Source organism: Populus euphratica, unplaced genomic scaffold, assembly GCF_000495115.2.
Source record: "Populus euphratica unplaced genomic scaffold, PopEup_1.0 scaffold266.1, whole genome shotgun sequence".
NCBI lineage: Eukaryota > Viridiplantae > Streptophyta > Magnoliopsida > Malpighiales > Salicaceae > Populus > Populus euphratica.
In genome coordinates this window covers 226,576-242,468 of record NW_011500149.1, presented here as the reverse complement: position 1 = coordinate 242,468, position 15,893 = coordinate 226,576, and the positions used below count along the sequence as shown (strand labels likewise).

The 15,893-nt window shown below is 33.0% G+C and overlaps 2 protein-coding genes and 1 long non-coding RNA gene across 4 annotated transcripts; 1 reads left to right on the top strand and 2 right to left on the bottom strand.

Annotated features, from left to right (window-relative positions):
* Positions 1-1,781: 1,781 nt before the first annotated feature.
* On the bottom strand, positions 1,782-5,033 carry LOC105110892 (Phospholipid/glycerol acyltransferase family protein). 2 transcript variants are annotated; one of them, XM_011006092.1, is made up of 5 exons: positions 4,775-5,033; positions 4,500-4,627; positions 4,107-4,192; positions 3,125-3,262; positions 1,782-2,853 (listed from the first exon to the last, which is right to left on the bottom strand). In XM_011006092.1, the coding sequence occupies exons 1-5, from the start codon at positions 4,981-4,983 to the stop codon at positions 2,536-2,538; spliced, it is 879 nt and encodes a 292-aa protein (XP_011004394.1). In that variant the 5' UTR covers positions 4,984-5,033; the 3' UTR covers positions 1,782-2,535. The 2 variants fall into 2 exon arrangements, with proteins under 2 accessions (XP_011004394.1, XP_011004395.1); XM_011006093.1 differs by having other exon boundaries at positions 4,795-4,936.
* Positions 5,034-5,612: 579 nt separating this feature from the next.
* Positions 5,613-15,117, top strand: LOC105110891 (uncharacterized). The gene is made up of 3 exons (XR_839545.1): positions 5,613-5,808; positions 8,422-8,427; positions 15,108-15,117. It is a non-coding gene; the product is annotated as an uncharacterized LOC105110891 (long non-coding RNA).
* LOC105110890 (probable aquaporin NIP5-1) lies at positions 5,814-9,785 on the bottom strand. The gene is made up of 4 exons (XM_011006091.1): positions 9,545-9,785; positions 7,116-7,535; positions 6,855-6,916; positions 5,814-6,295 (listed from the first exon to the last, which is right to left on the bottom strand). The coding sequence occupies exons 1-4, from the start codon at positions 9,767-9,769 to the stop codon at positions 6,100-6,102; spliced, it is 903 nt and encodes a 300-aa protein (XP_011004393.1). The 5' UTR covers positions 9,770-9,785; the 3' UTR covers positions 5,814-6,099.
* Positions 15,118-15,893: the final 776 nt, after the last annotated feature.

The window sequence follows — 15,893 nt, the reverse complement described above, 5'->3', positions numbered from 1 at the left end:
TCATGTATAGAACGGGAAAAAAAATACTTTTATTCCATCTCATTAACACCAAATGAAGTTTTTATTTTGCTAAAAAAATGCCTCGAAAATGTTTAAGATTGAAAATTTTTCTTGCTGCTGTAATTCATTAGTGTGAACTCTCACCACTAATCTCAAAAATCCCAAATTACAATAAAAAATCTCACATGATCCTTGAACACACGCATCATTTGTAATGCATGCAGAAATTTGAAATGGACCCATAAATTTCGTGTCCTTAGTACTTGGAGCCTTGGACAGTTCATTTGATCCTTTCCAAAGGGAATAATGGCCTAACAATTAGTCACAATTATTGCTTTACAGGCACATGCATGTTTGTGCCCCAAATGACCCATTCAATGGAAATTTGCTGGATTGCCGGCCATGTCGCCGTCGGCACGTCTCCCACCTGTATTTCTGCCTGCCAAAGGTATGCATATTCACTGTGGATTCATCCTTGCGTGAACAGCAATAAACTCCCATGACCACCTGCCATCCAGCTAAAATCACTTGAGGAATGCTATGAGAGTATTAGTTGATTTTATTTTTTAAAATATTTTTTATTTGAAAATATTATTTTTAAAATATATTTTTAATGTCAGTATATTAAAATAATTTTAAAAAAATAAACTGGGGGCAATTCAAAGAGTATTTACTCGTACAGTAGCATTCAAGACAGACATGAGAAATTTGGGGAATGGAAAGTCATCATTGTTAAAGCAAATACCAACCATGTTAAAAGCATTAACCAGATTCATTATATGTTAAAAGCAATCTACCAGTCCGGTTTTTCTTTTTCTTTTTCTTTTTTTCATTAGGGTTTTTTTTTTTACTACTGCATTCTTGGTTTGATAGTTTGCTACTCGCTGATATAGAATTTAACTTGAGTTGATTTTTAAATTATATCAGCAAATAGTATTTTTTTATTTTTATTTACCGAACATGTTAAAATAATTTAAAAATGAATAAAAATTAATTTAAGATTTATTCAGTCTCGGTTTGGAACGAAATAGCAACAGGGCTAGTCCTGCAGTCTTCTAGAAATCAACTTTTCTATTCATCAAAAGCAAACTTGCCTTGGCTTTATCGTCAAGAATTTCATTCATTTTTCTTACCAAAAGGGCATACAGCTCCAAGAATGACAGTGCAGCCACACCAAAAAGGCGATTACACAGCTCCTAGAAGAAGTGATTGGATTCTTAAAGGAATTCCAACCTGCATTCTGCCTCCACGCTGCCCTTACCTTTTATCCTGGGGTCCGTTATGGTTGCATATTCATTAGTTTGTGATAGCCCTAAAGTGAGAGATCCTGACATTAGTAAATCCACATTCTGTAACCTGTACCATACAACTGCTGGGATTAGCAATGTATATTTGCTGTCCTTTCTACCATCAACTCACTGATAATTCTGTGTGTGCAAGGTCCACCAGAGAAAAGGGTATGAATGAAAATCCCACCAATGCTGGCTGCTATCAAAAGAAGGTATGAATGCAGCGTCCAAGTACAGTTGCCATTATCAAGTGAAATACGAATAAAGTGGTTTCAATTATGATTCCAAAGCTCATCATTTGATTGTGATAGCATCAACTAACTCCACTACCTCGAGACAAGCCATCTCAACTACATGAGTGCACGACAAACTCTCCACTACAAACCACCACTAATGAAAAATACTTGACTTCTAGTTCTATCATCCATGCATTTCAGGGTAGCAGATAAAGATTTGAAGGAAAGAAAATGATCAGAGAGCAACTGCTGAACGTGCAAAACGCCATTGTATACATGCAGGCAATGGAAGAAGATAATTCTATTGAAGAATTCCTATTGCGAAGATTACAAGCAAGGCAGATAGAACATCCTTCACAATAATATAACGATTTAGAACATCAAATTACAGTGCTCCAGATCCAATGAATTTCAGCAGACTCCTGTAGCCACAAAAAGTTGCTTCGATTACAATTATTCGCCCTCCAATATACCTCTAAACGAATCAATTGCAGATCTTTCACCCTAGGCAAGGATACCAATTGTTCAGTAGTCACTTCAAGTGGTGGAGAGCGTTGTCCAAATACCCCACGACACTGTAAGAGGTGCTGATTATGTATTTGCGTACAATTAAATTACATAAAAAAAGCATCACGAGGCAATGCTCAATGAGCTCTCCTCTCTTGTTTCATTCAAATCATTAGGATTGTCGTTTAACCTTAGGGAACAACCTGCTTCTCATCCTTCCAGATACAATTTTTTCAAGGGGAAATGAATAAGGATCTGGAGTGCACAAGAAAAATCATCACACCTTTCTATCCGCCCTCGAAGAGATGCAAAAAGAATCAAGAATTTGAACTAATGAAAGGATTTCTTGTGCTTCCCCCCTAATTTAAATTTTCAAAATAGATTCCACTAAACATGACCAGAACAAAGGTGTATTTATCATTCCCGTAAACTTTTGGAAATAATCACGTGCATATCCCCTACCACCATGCATGCTTGATAGAAGACATGCACGAGGATATTCTCTACTCTTCTACCTGTCCAGAATTCAGAGATTTTGCCTCAGATAACTTTTTCCTTGAACTCCTTAAGCTTTCCATGGAGGTCTGAATCTGCTCTGAAATACTAGTATAGAGACATCTCTGTGCTGCTTCATCCAATCCAGACGGCAAAAGGATGGGCCATCCTCTGGTAGGATTATGCAAATTACGGGACATAGAAATTGCCATTTGTGTCATTTTAGGAAGGTTGAATTCCATAGGCTCGCCAATAACTATGTTGATGCTCTTCTTACACAACGGAAAAGGAGGCCTTCTCCCAAACCAAAAATTTTCAGGCATCACCTGCAAGTTATAACCAATAATGTGAAATACTCAATGATGGCTGCATTTCATGTAAAATCCAGAAAGTTAACTGGGCCAAAAACGATGCTGTATGAAGAAATTCTAGACCCCAAATCAGTAAAATCAGTGCATGAATGAAGAACTGTTACATGTAAATGTCTAGCTTTCTGGTACACAAGGAAAATGAGAACGCAATCCTCTTTCAGTTCCGTACATGTTCAAGTCACCAATTCAAAATCTTTCAATTCTATGAATATTGAAGAAACGTTACCTCTTCAAAACCATGATGAACAATTGGCAGAACTATTGGAGTTACAGGGGAACGAACAATGAGACTAGCAATTCCCCATTTCAATCGCCTTATAGGAGCATCTTCTTGAGACACTTTTCCTTCAGGAAAGGTATGTAGCTGCTCATTAAAAGCAAGAAAAGCACCAGGACAGTGAGAAAAAAAAATGTTTCCTCATAAAAAAATATGGAACAATTTACATAATTTCTCAGACACTCTGCCTGCTAGTGTAGGATATGTATCACTATGATGGCAAGTGAGACTGAACATCACCCAGGTAAAGAAAGCCATTAAATCATGCTTCCTGCTGTTCACAAGTCCATTGCAACCTAAAAACGTGCAATATTTTTCACAATATCAATTCCAATTCAGGTTCTCATCATATTACTATTCAAGCTACTGGTTTGAACTTATAATAATTGAACCATAGAAGTTACTGCATGGAAGTTTTTCATACTTGACAGTAATGCACCAATGTATGAAAAACAGGACATTAACTGAGCAAAAACACGTTAAACACTATGCTCTCATTCATGAAAAATTGACAATACTAAGCATAACATGAACTGTCTCAATGTGTCATTGACACTATGACAGCAATCTTTCTGTCATCTAGTTACATCCATCTAGAGAAAGTGTTGAATGATCAAGCTGCTTCAGACTAAAAAGGCTCACATCTTTCACAAAATTGGCCAATGCTGAGAGGGAGGGAGGTGGAATTGCAAGGAATTATGTTTTAGCAGCCTAGTGAGGCCAGGACTTCATTTATACAATGAAGAAAGCATGGGCAATTTTAACTAATAGCATAAGGCCTGCCAGGAGAGTTCATTAAGACATAAAAAAACGTAATACTATAAACATTCAACACATTCATACACTAACCAAACTATGTTTCAGTAGAAACTAAACAACAAAACCATCTAATCATTACACCAAATAATGGTATGGCATTTTAAGTAAATACCCATTCTCCATCACCCAACCGCTCAAGAGCTTCATTCATATGCTCTTGATAGATTCCACCACCCCTTGTAATAGGTATACATTTCCCTGCAGAATTCACTACTTCAGACCCAAAAGCTTACTAAAAAAGTATCACATAAATTACTTAAAAACAAGGATTAAATCGCAACCACAACTGAAGATGGAATAGAACATGGCCTGTCCTATTTTAGTACTTTCAAGTGATATTGTTTCAGCGCCAGCTAAGGTTTGAACCAACTACAGAACACTAAATTGCAACTGATTTTCATATACATAGCTCAAATTCAAAAAAGAAAATGAAACAAAGAAAACTCCAAAACCAACAAACACAATAGACAATTTAACACAAAAATCAGCAAGGAAAAAAAAATACCAATACGGAAAAAATAAGACAGCAATGAATTCTTGAAACAAATGTCTTCAGCTGCAAGTGCCCATCTAGCCAAATTTGAATAAAAAATAGGAAACCCCTTGAATCCCCACATTACTGGATCATCCAACCTGTCAAAAACAACAGCAAAACTCTAAAAAACCAAATTTTCCCTTCATTAACGGTCAAAGAACCAATCTTTACCAAGAAATCAAGCATTAAACAAACAGAAAAAAGAAACCCAGAAAAGAAAAGGCAACCAAATGAGCATAAGTTACGTGGACATGTGATTGCTAACAGTGATAAGGGGTACCCCAAGGGGTCTAGATCGAACAAGATTGATAAGGGTATCTGCATTATGGACTGTAGTGGTGTTAAGAAGATTGGCAACTGCCTTTGCAAATGCTCCAACGGCCATAATCACCATCTTTCTTGGTATTCCTCTCATGTGGCTCGCTCTTGCTGCCCACTCCATCGTTCGAGTCATTTTTTTCTTGACTTGTTTGCTGTTGCTGCTGGTCTGCGATGGCTGTATTTTCTTTGCTGAAAGTAAGAAAAGTCAAGACCTTGGGCCTTTAGTTCGTTTTTTGTTTTAGGCCTATTGTGCTGGCCCTTGTAAATACAGCCCATGCTTATTACTCGACACTTTACCCATCTAATAATATAAAACAATCTCAACAAATAAAATCATGCTATAAAACAATAAAATTGTAAAAGAATAAAATTCTCTAAATAAAATAAACTATAATATAATTTTAAATAAATTTTAAAATTATTTAAAAAACTAAAATGATGAAAAATTAAAACATATAGAATACAAAAAGTAAATATGAGCAATTACAACTTCATACCACATGTTGAATTACATAATGGTAATGGTGATGATGATAATATAATTGTGGTTGAAATATTTAAAATAATAATTGATGTGATTTGATTTTTTAAAAAAAAATGTTTGGTAGAATATCATGAATTAATAATATTTTTTAACAAATGAATTTTTAAATTGATATAAAAAAAATAGTTTTTTTATAATGTTTTTACACAAAAAAATATTGGGAAATTAAAAAAGAATTTCTTTGTAAAACATTTTACACAAAACAAATTAATGCTCCCTCATCTAATAATTTCTTTTTACGGTGAATTCCTAAACTTAACACACCATTTGCCCTTCATTTTCTATACACACACACACACACCTTACAAATTAATATAAGAAGGAAAAACGTACATAATCCTTGCATTTTCATCCCACATATGTTTTTCACAAGAAATTACGAAGACAATAATATTAGAACAGAAAGACAATAATATTAGAACAGAAAGACAATAATATTGTGATGAGACATGTTTCTCACGTAGCTAGGAAATAAAACACACAAAATAATTAAGGACTTCGTCGAGCCCTACATTAATTACATACATGTCAAGAGATGATGACTGAAGAGATGGCAATCACCACTCCAAGTGCACCCCATTATTCAAACACACTGTAGGCCGTGGACTCAGCGTCGCATCACCTTTTTATTCAAACTTTCATAGATATTAATCATGCCTCTATCGTATTGCTCCACACCATCATTCGCTGCATGATCGATCGATCCTAGCGACGGAAGCTCCTGACTGGACGGGGTGGATCAGCCTCGTCGTCCCGGAGCTTCACAAGCGTGTAGGTGCCAGCACCAGCTAGGGCTCCAAGCGTCGGTGCCACCAGATAAATCCAAATTTCCTTGTAATTTCCTGCAGCTACTGCTGGCCCCAAAGTCCTCACTGGATTCATTGAACCACCACTTGATGGCCTGCACACGTCAAGAAGATTACAATTACACCACTGCACTTTCCAATATTTTTCTTCACCAAACTTTGTATTCTGTATCGTAAGCATTATATATTATGGTAAAATCACTATATTCTTGTCAAAGAGAATTATTTAGTTTTCATACTGTATATGAAAATTCCCGGAGCTTCTCATTTTTGGTTCTTTCTTGGTTTTTGTCCTTTCAACGAGCAAGGTCAGGCCTATCCCTTCACCATTTCTCTAGCCATCTTTAACCCCGGCCCTAGCTAATGTGGTGTCATGTATTGCTAGCCCGCCTACCCTATTCGGGGAATCAGTACTGCTATAAGATACGACATTTTTAGGCTCTTCCGCATGCAAGGCTTGATATAATTGACTTTATAGAGAGCTAGATTTGTTTCCTTATATTTCAACTTCTGTTTCCTACTTTCCATGTTTCGTCCCAAACGCCTAGCTCTATCCTCGAGATCAAATTACTGAAACAATGAAGTTTTCAAAAATCTCTATAAACAAATAAATGATTGCCTAAAGAAGGAAGGAAGACTTAAAGAGTAACTTACCCTGCAACAAGAATGTTCAGCATAACCGTAGCTCCGACTGCTATTCCTGCCAGCTCTCCCACCTTTTCATCAAAAGAAATAAGAGAGAAAATTATAAGCTTATGCATGTGTGTGGAGATCATGCACTCAAGTGTTAGTACAAATTAATATATTGATTCATGGGACTGAGCCAAGTTTTGTAAAAGTGGTTTTTATTTCCTTAGGAAACAAACACCATCTAGGTGGATGTAAAGAAATGAATTACTAGGAAGAAGCACTCACAGCCCGAGTGTCAGTGGCAACGGCAGTGACAACAAACAAGAGATTGAAAGTGATGAAGAACTCAAGCGCAAAAGCTTGGCCATTGCTCACAGATGGAACGGTAACCCCACCAGACATGAAGGGGTGGAAGACTCCTTTAAGAGCAAAAGAAGCACATATGGAAGCCGATACTTGTGCTGCAATGTAGGCAGGCACTTGGACCCAAGGGAAGTGGCGTAGAGCTGCAAAAGTAATGGTGAGTGATGGGTTCAAATGAGCTCCAGAAATGTGTCCAGTTGACAGGATTATGATCATCACTGCCAGCCCAGCACAGGCTGCATTTCCAATCAGTGTTTCTGCTTGATCATACTTCTGGTTCACTATTGGTCCTGCTGTCGCCGTGAATATCAGGATGAAGGTTCCCACAAATTCCGCTCCAAGCTGCATGTATATGTCAGTAATTAATCCGTAAAAACACCCAATCATCAATGCTTGATAATATTCGAAATGAATATTTTGACACGAATTATAGGCATTTTACCGCATTTTAAAATCATTAACATAATTCAAGAACTCAATCACTCAACAAATTAACAACAAAAAGAACTCATATAATTTAGCTTCACATCAATTGGCTTTACATAGGAACTGATACATTCCAATCCTACTTTTCTAATGCTTGATGACTGGTGAGGATGCTCTCAAGAGACAGGCAGACATAGAAATATTATCTTCTAACAAGATGATGATGTACGCAGTATTACTAACAAACCTTCCTAACATTATCTTTCTAGGTGGTGGAGTGTCCGGCAGGAATTGTTTTTAAAATTTTGTTTTTTTAATATATTAAAATAATAATTTTTTGTTTTTTTAAATTATTTCTAACATCAATATATTTAAAAAATTTAAATTTCCATAAAATACCATTTAAAATACAATTCTAAACTACAAGAGTAGGTGTGATGACTTCATCATCTTAATATTTTGGGTTATTTTCTCTGTTTTACTTGTCCTGAAGAGTACTACTATATATATATATATATATTCCATTAATTTCACCTCTGTCACCTGCTGTATTTCAAACCACAAACTTAAGGTACAATAAGAAGCTTATTAGAATAAAATTAACCCACAAGCTCCCATGCACCTCCTCGTAGTATAGCATGCTGGTGTATTATTTTAGTTAATTTGTAACAAAGAATTAATTAATCATGCCTATAATTTAATGAAAAAGAATTAATGAAAGAAGTGGACGGCTTAATTTCTAATTTTACCCCTCAAAGGTTAATAATGTAAGATTAACAAATATTAACTCCGGCTATGCGACATCATGGTTATGTTTCTTAAAATAGAAAAAAACAGATATAAACGTGTTTGATTGCCTCAGCAAATATAAAAATTGAACATATTTTCACACAATTTCAAAATAAAAATAAAAATTGATTTTTTTCTTGTCTCCTCCTCTTCTAATTTAGGGCAGTAAACAAACCCTAACTATGAGACAGTACATCACATTCAATTAGATTTACAAGCCACTAGGCTTGTTCATGTATGTCAGGGTATCAAACCCACGGTCCACCATCTAAGACTTCAGAGTTTGGATGGTCATGGTTATTAAAATTGTCTTTTTTAAAAAGATTTATTTAAAATTAATTTATTAATTTTAATATGTTATATTAAAAATAATTTTTTAAAAATGAATATCATTTCAATATATTTTTAAATAAAAAATATTTTAAAAAATTATTATTATTATTATCCTTTCGAACATTCTTAAATCTGTCGGGGGTTGATAATTGGATGCAATATAAAGTGCAATACCATTCTATCAACCTCTTATTACATCGAATTAAAACCTTAGGTAAAAAAAAATGCAATGTCACAATCATGTATAAAAATAAAATCTCTCACTGCCCAAAATTTCACCCATTTCACTAAAACTCGGGAGGATAACTGCAAATAAGGAAGTCAACATTGCACGCAATAATAACTGCAGCGTTGAGTATTCAACGTATCAGAATTGGAGGTGTCTGTAGTGGCCTTTATTTCTTTTATCCTAAGCCAAAAACATTAAATTAATTTTTTTATATAGTTTTAATATCTTAATATTAAAAATCATAATTTTCAAACATTACTGTCAGTGTAGTTACAGTGCAATCCGAGTTTCTAAAATAAAAATATCAACAAGTCCCAAGAATCTAAATTATTAATTGAAATCTGATAAGCAAAGTTTAAAAATAGTTTTATATTAATTCCATGATTTTCTTTCTATCAAAATCAATAACAAAAGAAATTATTATATGTAATACACGCATGATTAGAAGTAACGCCACGGTGATGTGTGGGGGAGGGGGGCGGGGGGGTGGTTTCTTGCATGGCAGCTAGTGGTATCCATGGGAGTCCAGAAACAAGAAATAAAATAGAGAGAGATGATCAGAGAGAGGTTTTACCTTGCGAGTTAGAGAAACATCAGGAGCAGGAATATCAAGGAAGCACGTGTGGGGTTGACCCCAAGTTGGAGCGGTGACAGGCAAGCACTTGCATTTTGGTATTATTTTCCTATCTGAATAGGATAGTGAGTCCACCCTCAGCCCAGTAAAAAGTGGCCCTCCCGGTGTCCCCGGCGTGTTCGGTGCCGTCACCGTCGGTGTCTCAGCTTCTTCTGGGCCCGGCATTCTTCTCTCCCAACTTCTTTCTTTCTTTTTTTGGTTTTTGATGATAACAAGGAACACTATAACAAAGACACAAACAAGTTTTTTTTTTTTGGAGATAATTGAAGGATGGATAGGAGCGAGGGAACAAAGACACAAACAAGTTTTTTTTTTTTTTTGGAGATAATTGAAGGGTGGATAGGAGCGATCGAGGAACAGTTACATGTTTTGAAGGTTTTTATAATGTTCTTGCTACAGGGTGATTTTGATCTTAGCCAGGAGGATCTACAACAGTACTAGAGGAAAATTGTTACTCCTGATATGGAGACATACATAACAAATTACTACGACTAAAAATTGTTACTCCTGATATGGAGACATACATAACAAATTACTAAGACTATTTTTTTTTTTTTTGGTTTTTGGAATGATGGGAATGAAGAACGACTTCAATTACATGCTTTACAAGCTTTTATAAATTTTCTTCTACGGAATAGGGGAAATGAAGCGAGCCAGGCTATGAACTACAAAATAAAGGCAGCTAGATCAGATGAAGCAATCTATGCATGGACAAAACTAGATTTTTTTTTTCTTTTCTGGGTTGGGGGGGGGGGATTTCTGGGATTTTTGAGAAATGCAAAGACTTACATGCTTCGAAAGTTTTTATAAGGGTTTGGCTAAGGAAGAACGAGAAAATCAGACCGATCCAGCTTCAAGACTAAAACAAAGCGAACACAAAGCTATAGAGCATAGAAAGCTGAGCAAGATGAATAGGAAATGGATAGAGGCAATTAGAGAGCAATAGGGATTACTGTTCTAATAAAATCTGTAACAGAAAAGAAGAGATTGGAACACGACAGGCTGCAGGGAAGTCAAGGAGGAAGAAGAGAGAGTTGGTGAATGTGTGTGCCAAGCACTAATGCTATGTCAAAGCTTATATACACGAAACGAGGCTCCCATGGTGTAAATTATTCATATTCTATCAAGAAAAAGTCACTGCACAACACATCATCATCCCATAACTGCTCTTAGCTTCACCACATGATGCTAGAGTCACTTTACAATTTCCTCACAGGCACATTTTCTGCCGTGTGATCTCAGTAAACGCCACATGATGACCTCAAAGGGGTAGCTATATCTGATCATGCACTGTCATGCCATCTTTTTACTGGATTAAAATAATTTCAATACCAGCCAATCATGGAATAAACAAAACAAAAAGAACCATCCTCCCTTCCCCTCAATAATAAACTACAATAATACAAAACTTGCATTATTTTACAGGACGCGTCCATGAATAATAATGCATCTAGCCATAATCCCTTCTTTATCAGCTCATACAAATATTTAAGCTTCCAAAGCAGGAGGCGAGGGGCTCATTTTGAGAGAGTTCAGGAGGAAAAATTCAACATCCAATGATTTAGTGTGTGTGTGTGTATATATATTTTGGAATACATTGAGATTTTTTCTATCTCGATTAGACAAGTCATTCCGTTGAAATTTTTTTTTGTTTATGCTTGAATTTAAATTTGAAATGAATAAAATTTACAATTTGAGCCAACACTTTGAGTGCTAAAGAATCAATACATGACTTCCTGAGATTTCAATTATTAGATTAAAATCTTGGATTGAAATTATATTTTAATATGATATCATAATTTTAACAATTATATATTCACTAGATAAGTGTCTAAATTTCTTAAAAGGAATGAAAAATTCATGTCATTAACTTAATTGAATTTAATAAATTCATGGATCCAAAAATCAATTATCTTCTCGTGTAACTTCTGGGTTAAAATCCAATCTTTTAAGTGAGAAAGTCGTTATTAATACAATTATGCCAGCCGAATACAATCACTTTGACCAGAAAAATAACAAGAAAAAAAAGAAAAAATCAATCTCATTCAATTTAACATCATTCAATTTAACATGTTAAATCTATATAACTAGTTTGTTATACTAAAATAATATTATTAAAAATAAATTAAATAAACCAATAAAATTTAATTATTAAACAATTTAATATTAGAGGCTAAAACTAAAAATAAAAATCATTTTCTTTTTTACAAAAAACAATGAAAAAATATTTGACTCAATTTAGGTTAATTTATTAACCTATTGACTATAATTATAGAATTTAGATAATTTCATAGAAAATAACAAAAAAAATATAAAATTCAATTTTTAATAAATTAAATATTAAAAAATAAAAATAGTAAAAAATTTTTATATAAAATAAGATAACACAAGAATTTTTATGTGAAATTATAAGTTAATATAAAGTTATATTTAGAGTAACATCTAAAACTTAAAATTTCCGAGTTGAGAATGGTTCTTCATATCGAAGATCAAAAGAGAAATCAAATGGTATATATAAACACGTCCGCAGCTATCTGTTAGGACACTTTAGTTTATTTTATATGTAATGAGGCATAATATATCATTTGACCGACAAACAACCACTCCGGAATCATGGCATCTCAACTTCAATACCAAGGTTTAGCTCTCCCATTTGCCTTAATCTAACTCAGCACTTTACCATTATTTTACTTTTAAAGAGAAACCCACTTGGGGACCCTTGCCCTCCATCCCTTTTAACATCCCCCACATGTTTGATTATATTCTGTGGTCAGTTCACCTTAATTTGTTCTGTTTTGCCTCTTTTTTTCCATTAAAATTTGATCAAGCATGCAGTAACATTGATGCTGACGATGATGATAGTCATAATGATGCTCATGTCATTATGGCTCCTTAGTGCTGTACTTAAAAATATGATGCTCATCATGAAGATACAGTTCCAGGAAGCTGCTATGATCCTCCAGAATTTGGAACATGAACGTAGAAACAAAACATTGAGTCGCCTTTGCATTGGTTGCTCTAATCTTTAAATAATAGAGGAAATTGCATGCGTACGTTCTTAATCCATCTTGCTTCTCTTCGCGAGTTAACTTGTAGATGGATTCATCATCCGGATGGCATCTAAATTAAATTGAGTTTAAATCAAAATAAAAGGGGAATTAAATTGGTGTGACATGATAAAAAAAATATGTTGATTTATAACCCAATTGGTATCAGAAAAAACCCAATATAAAATCGGTTAAACCCATTAATTTTTTAAAATTATATTATTTTTATTTTTTAAAATAAAAAAAATTAAATTAATCTAGATTAGAAAAAATCCAACTAATTCATGACACATGATTTGATTTATTCCAGGTGGATCTAAAATTAAATTTAAAAACTATATATATAACTCATGAAATTATAAAAAAAACCTTTTAAAGCAACTTATATCGAATAAATCTATGATTCTCAATTAGATGCTTAACATTTATAAATTAAAGCTCTCAATTTACTTCTTTTTTTCAATCAAAACCACTACAAATTTTCAACAAAGAATGTCAATTTAATGGCATCATTTTTATGAATGTAAAACATGCAATCCAGATGGAATATATTAGCAAAATATTGACAACAAAAACTCAATTCAAATTCTGATTTTTCTCAGATCCAGTTTGTCTTATACTAAATTAAGGTCTATCAGTTACAATCTAGAAATTAATTCAAGATATTTCCAAGACTCTTCTATTTCTAGTTCAGGTGGTTGATATTATGGTATAAAGTATATTTTGTTTGATGATATATTAAAATAATTTTTTAATATTCTTTTATTTTTCAACATCAACATTGCAAAAAAAACATTAAAAAAATTATTAATTTAAAGTTTATTTTTTAAAAAATAAAGTTTTAGAAAAGTACACTAGAACGGTGCGGAAGGAATGGATAGAAATTCCAAATTAAGAGGCGTCATAGTGTCGATTAACAAGTAAATATTAAATTATGAAGCTAGAAGCCAAAGTGTAGCAAATGTTCTTGCCAACTAGAGAGAGAGAAGGTTCCAGAAGGACAATATTGATAGCTATCAACTACTCTTCTATGTATATATTGTACATTAATTTCTCCATGAATTATTGGAGAATCTTAAAATTATTTAAAATCATAAAAAAATAAAAAATTCTTTAAATACACTTTTTAAAATATAAAAACACTATATATATATATATATTGTTGTTGTTTTTGTATTTTAAAAAGTTTTGTGGGTCTAATTCTCCTTGATTAGGTTATCATTTTATATTCAGAAAATGTGATAAAAAAATTAAATTTATGAAATATAATAGGCTGAAAATGGATGATTTATTTAAGATTAGATCATAAAATAATTTGATGATAATAATATATTAATATTAAGATTTGCCGGTGACTAGTTGGATTAATTATACGGGAAAATAATAATATATTTTAATGCCCAGCCTGCTTCTATTTTAAAATATCTTTTAGGTTTCTTTCAAAGTCCATGGCTCTAAGATAAAATAATTCACTATTTTAATCAAGTTGATCCAATTAATAAATTTCAATTATATCTTTTTTTCTTTTGACTTATTTGGGTTTTTCTCTTAGAATTTTGTGCCTATTTTGTTTTTTCATTTCTAAAGTATTTTTAAAAAATAATTTTAATATATTGGTACAAAATAATTTTTTTAAAATAATAAAAACATTATTTTGATACATTTTAAAAAATAAATAATTTAAAAAATAATCATGATCTCACTTTTTAATTACTTCTTCGACCGTGGGTATTGGCTTGAAGATGGGGAGCTCTGCTTTTCGATTGGTTGATTGTAAATAAATAAATAGAATAAAAATAATAATATTTAGTGAAATAGTCAAGTGCATGCAAAGGCACCCTCGTCTCGATATAAAACATGGTCGTGGTGAGTAGTGGCTCTTACATTATGGAGTAAATGGTAATCTACTTCCTAATTTTTTTAGAAACTAATAAGTTAGCCACTTGATCAATAAAATATCTTTTTTATTACACTCTTACCGGCTATGCAATTGATTTAGGTCTCCTTGTAACAAAGTCATTTCAAATTATTATTATTTTTTAATTAAAATAATATTTTTTTGTTTTTTTATTTTAAATAAAGCTAGATTTTAAACGAGTCAATTGAGTGGTAAATTGACCCGGTTATGTCAAATTAATCTCTATCTATTTTAATTTGAAATTATGTTGAGGCTAAATTGATTAGTTGTTTTAAATCAATCTTATTATAACTTAATACTTCTATGAGTAAATCGTCGCCAAAATAATTAGCGTTCACATTAAGGTATCAATTAAAGTTCACATGAAATCCAAAAAGAAATCCAAAATTGAATGAACTAATTTATTGATTTCCTGAGAATACATGACCGATTAAGTAATAATTTGATCAGTTATATAAAATAAACACAAAAATCATTAAAATTGTACTCAAAATTTATGAGCTTCACCACTTAATTTTTAGTAGTGGTAGTGGTTGAGAGAGTTTGATTTTTTGATTTTTGATTTTTTCTTGAATTTGTTTTATGTTTTAACATTAAGAATAATTTTTAAAACATAAAAATTTTGATATATTTTCAAGTAAAAAAACACTTTAAAAAACAATAATTATCATAATTTTAAACACCTGAAATTAATTAAGAATTAAAGTTAATGAAAGAACTAATTTCTTCTAAGATTTTATTAGATGGGCAGTGCCCTTTTTCTCTGCGAGGGTTTTGAGAGGAGTTGATGCCACCAAATATTAATTAGCGAACACTGAATTGTGCTGAGATTCCTCTACCACTCACAAACTGGCTCTTTTTAAGTATTCTGCGCAGCTTTGATTAACCTAGCCTAATGACAGAATACTTAGCTACCAAGTCCACTAGCACCTTCTTAGATCTCTTGATTAATGTGCTTAGCTAACTTAATCACAACAAACAAGTATATCTTTGTGCAAATCATGTGTGTCAGTAGGGAAATTCTGCCTCTTAGTCATGCCTCCTTTATTTCTGTACTTGCTTGGCTATATACCTTTAATCACAAGATATCCCCATCAACAAGTAACTGGGAATTTCTTCCATGAGCAGCAGAGGTTTTTTCTTGAAAAAGATGCGCAGAAGAAATGGATGTTTCAATGCATAACACTTGCAGACAAGATGTAGTGGAGGGCCTTTTTGGGAGAGGCCTTGAATGATGAAAGTTAAGACTCAATAAAGTATCAGGATCTCTCCCCTCTCGAGCTCCTTTCCTTCCTGTTCTCCATTGTGACTTGCTCTTTCAAGC

Bases quoted from the DNA above. Each gene is read 5' to 3' on its own strand.
- LOC105110892 (XM_011006092.1), bottom strand. From the start codon at position 4,983: ATGACTCGAACGATGGAGTGGGCAGCAAGAGCGAGCCACATGAGAGGA. The intron at 4,628-4,774 runs GTAACTTATGCT...TGTTTTTGACAG, and splicing joins GTTAGCAATCACATGTCCAC to GTTGGATGATCCAGTAATGT. The intron at 2,854-3,124 runs GTAACGTTTCTT...TATAACTTGCAG, and splicing joins TTCATCATGGTTTTGAAGAG to GTGATGCCTGAAAATTTTTG.
- LOC105110890 (XM_011006091.1), bottom strand. From the start codon at position 9,769: ATGCCGGGCCCAGAAGAAGCTGAGACACCGACGGTGACGGCACCGAAC. The intron at 7,536-9,544 runs GTAAAACCTCTC...ATATACATGCAG, and splicing joins ATGTTTCTCTAACTCGCAAG to CTTGGAGCGGAATTTGTGGG. The intron at 6,296-6,854 runs GTAAGTTACTCT...TGACGTGTGCAG, and splicing joins CTGAACATTCTTGTTGCAGG to GCCATCAAGTGGTGGTTCAA.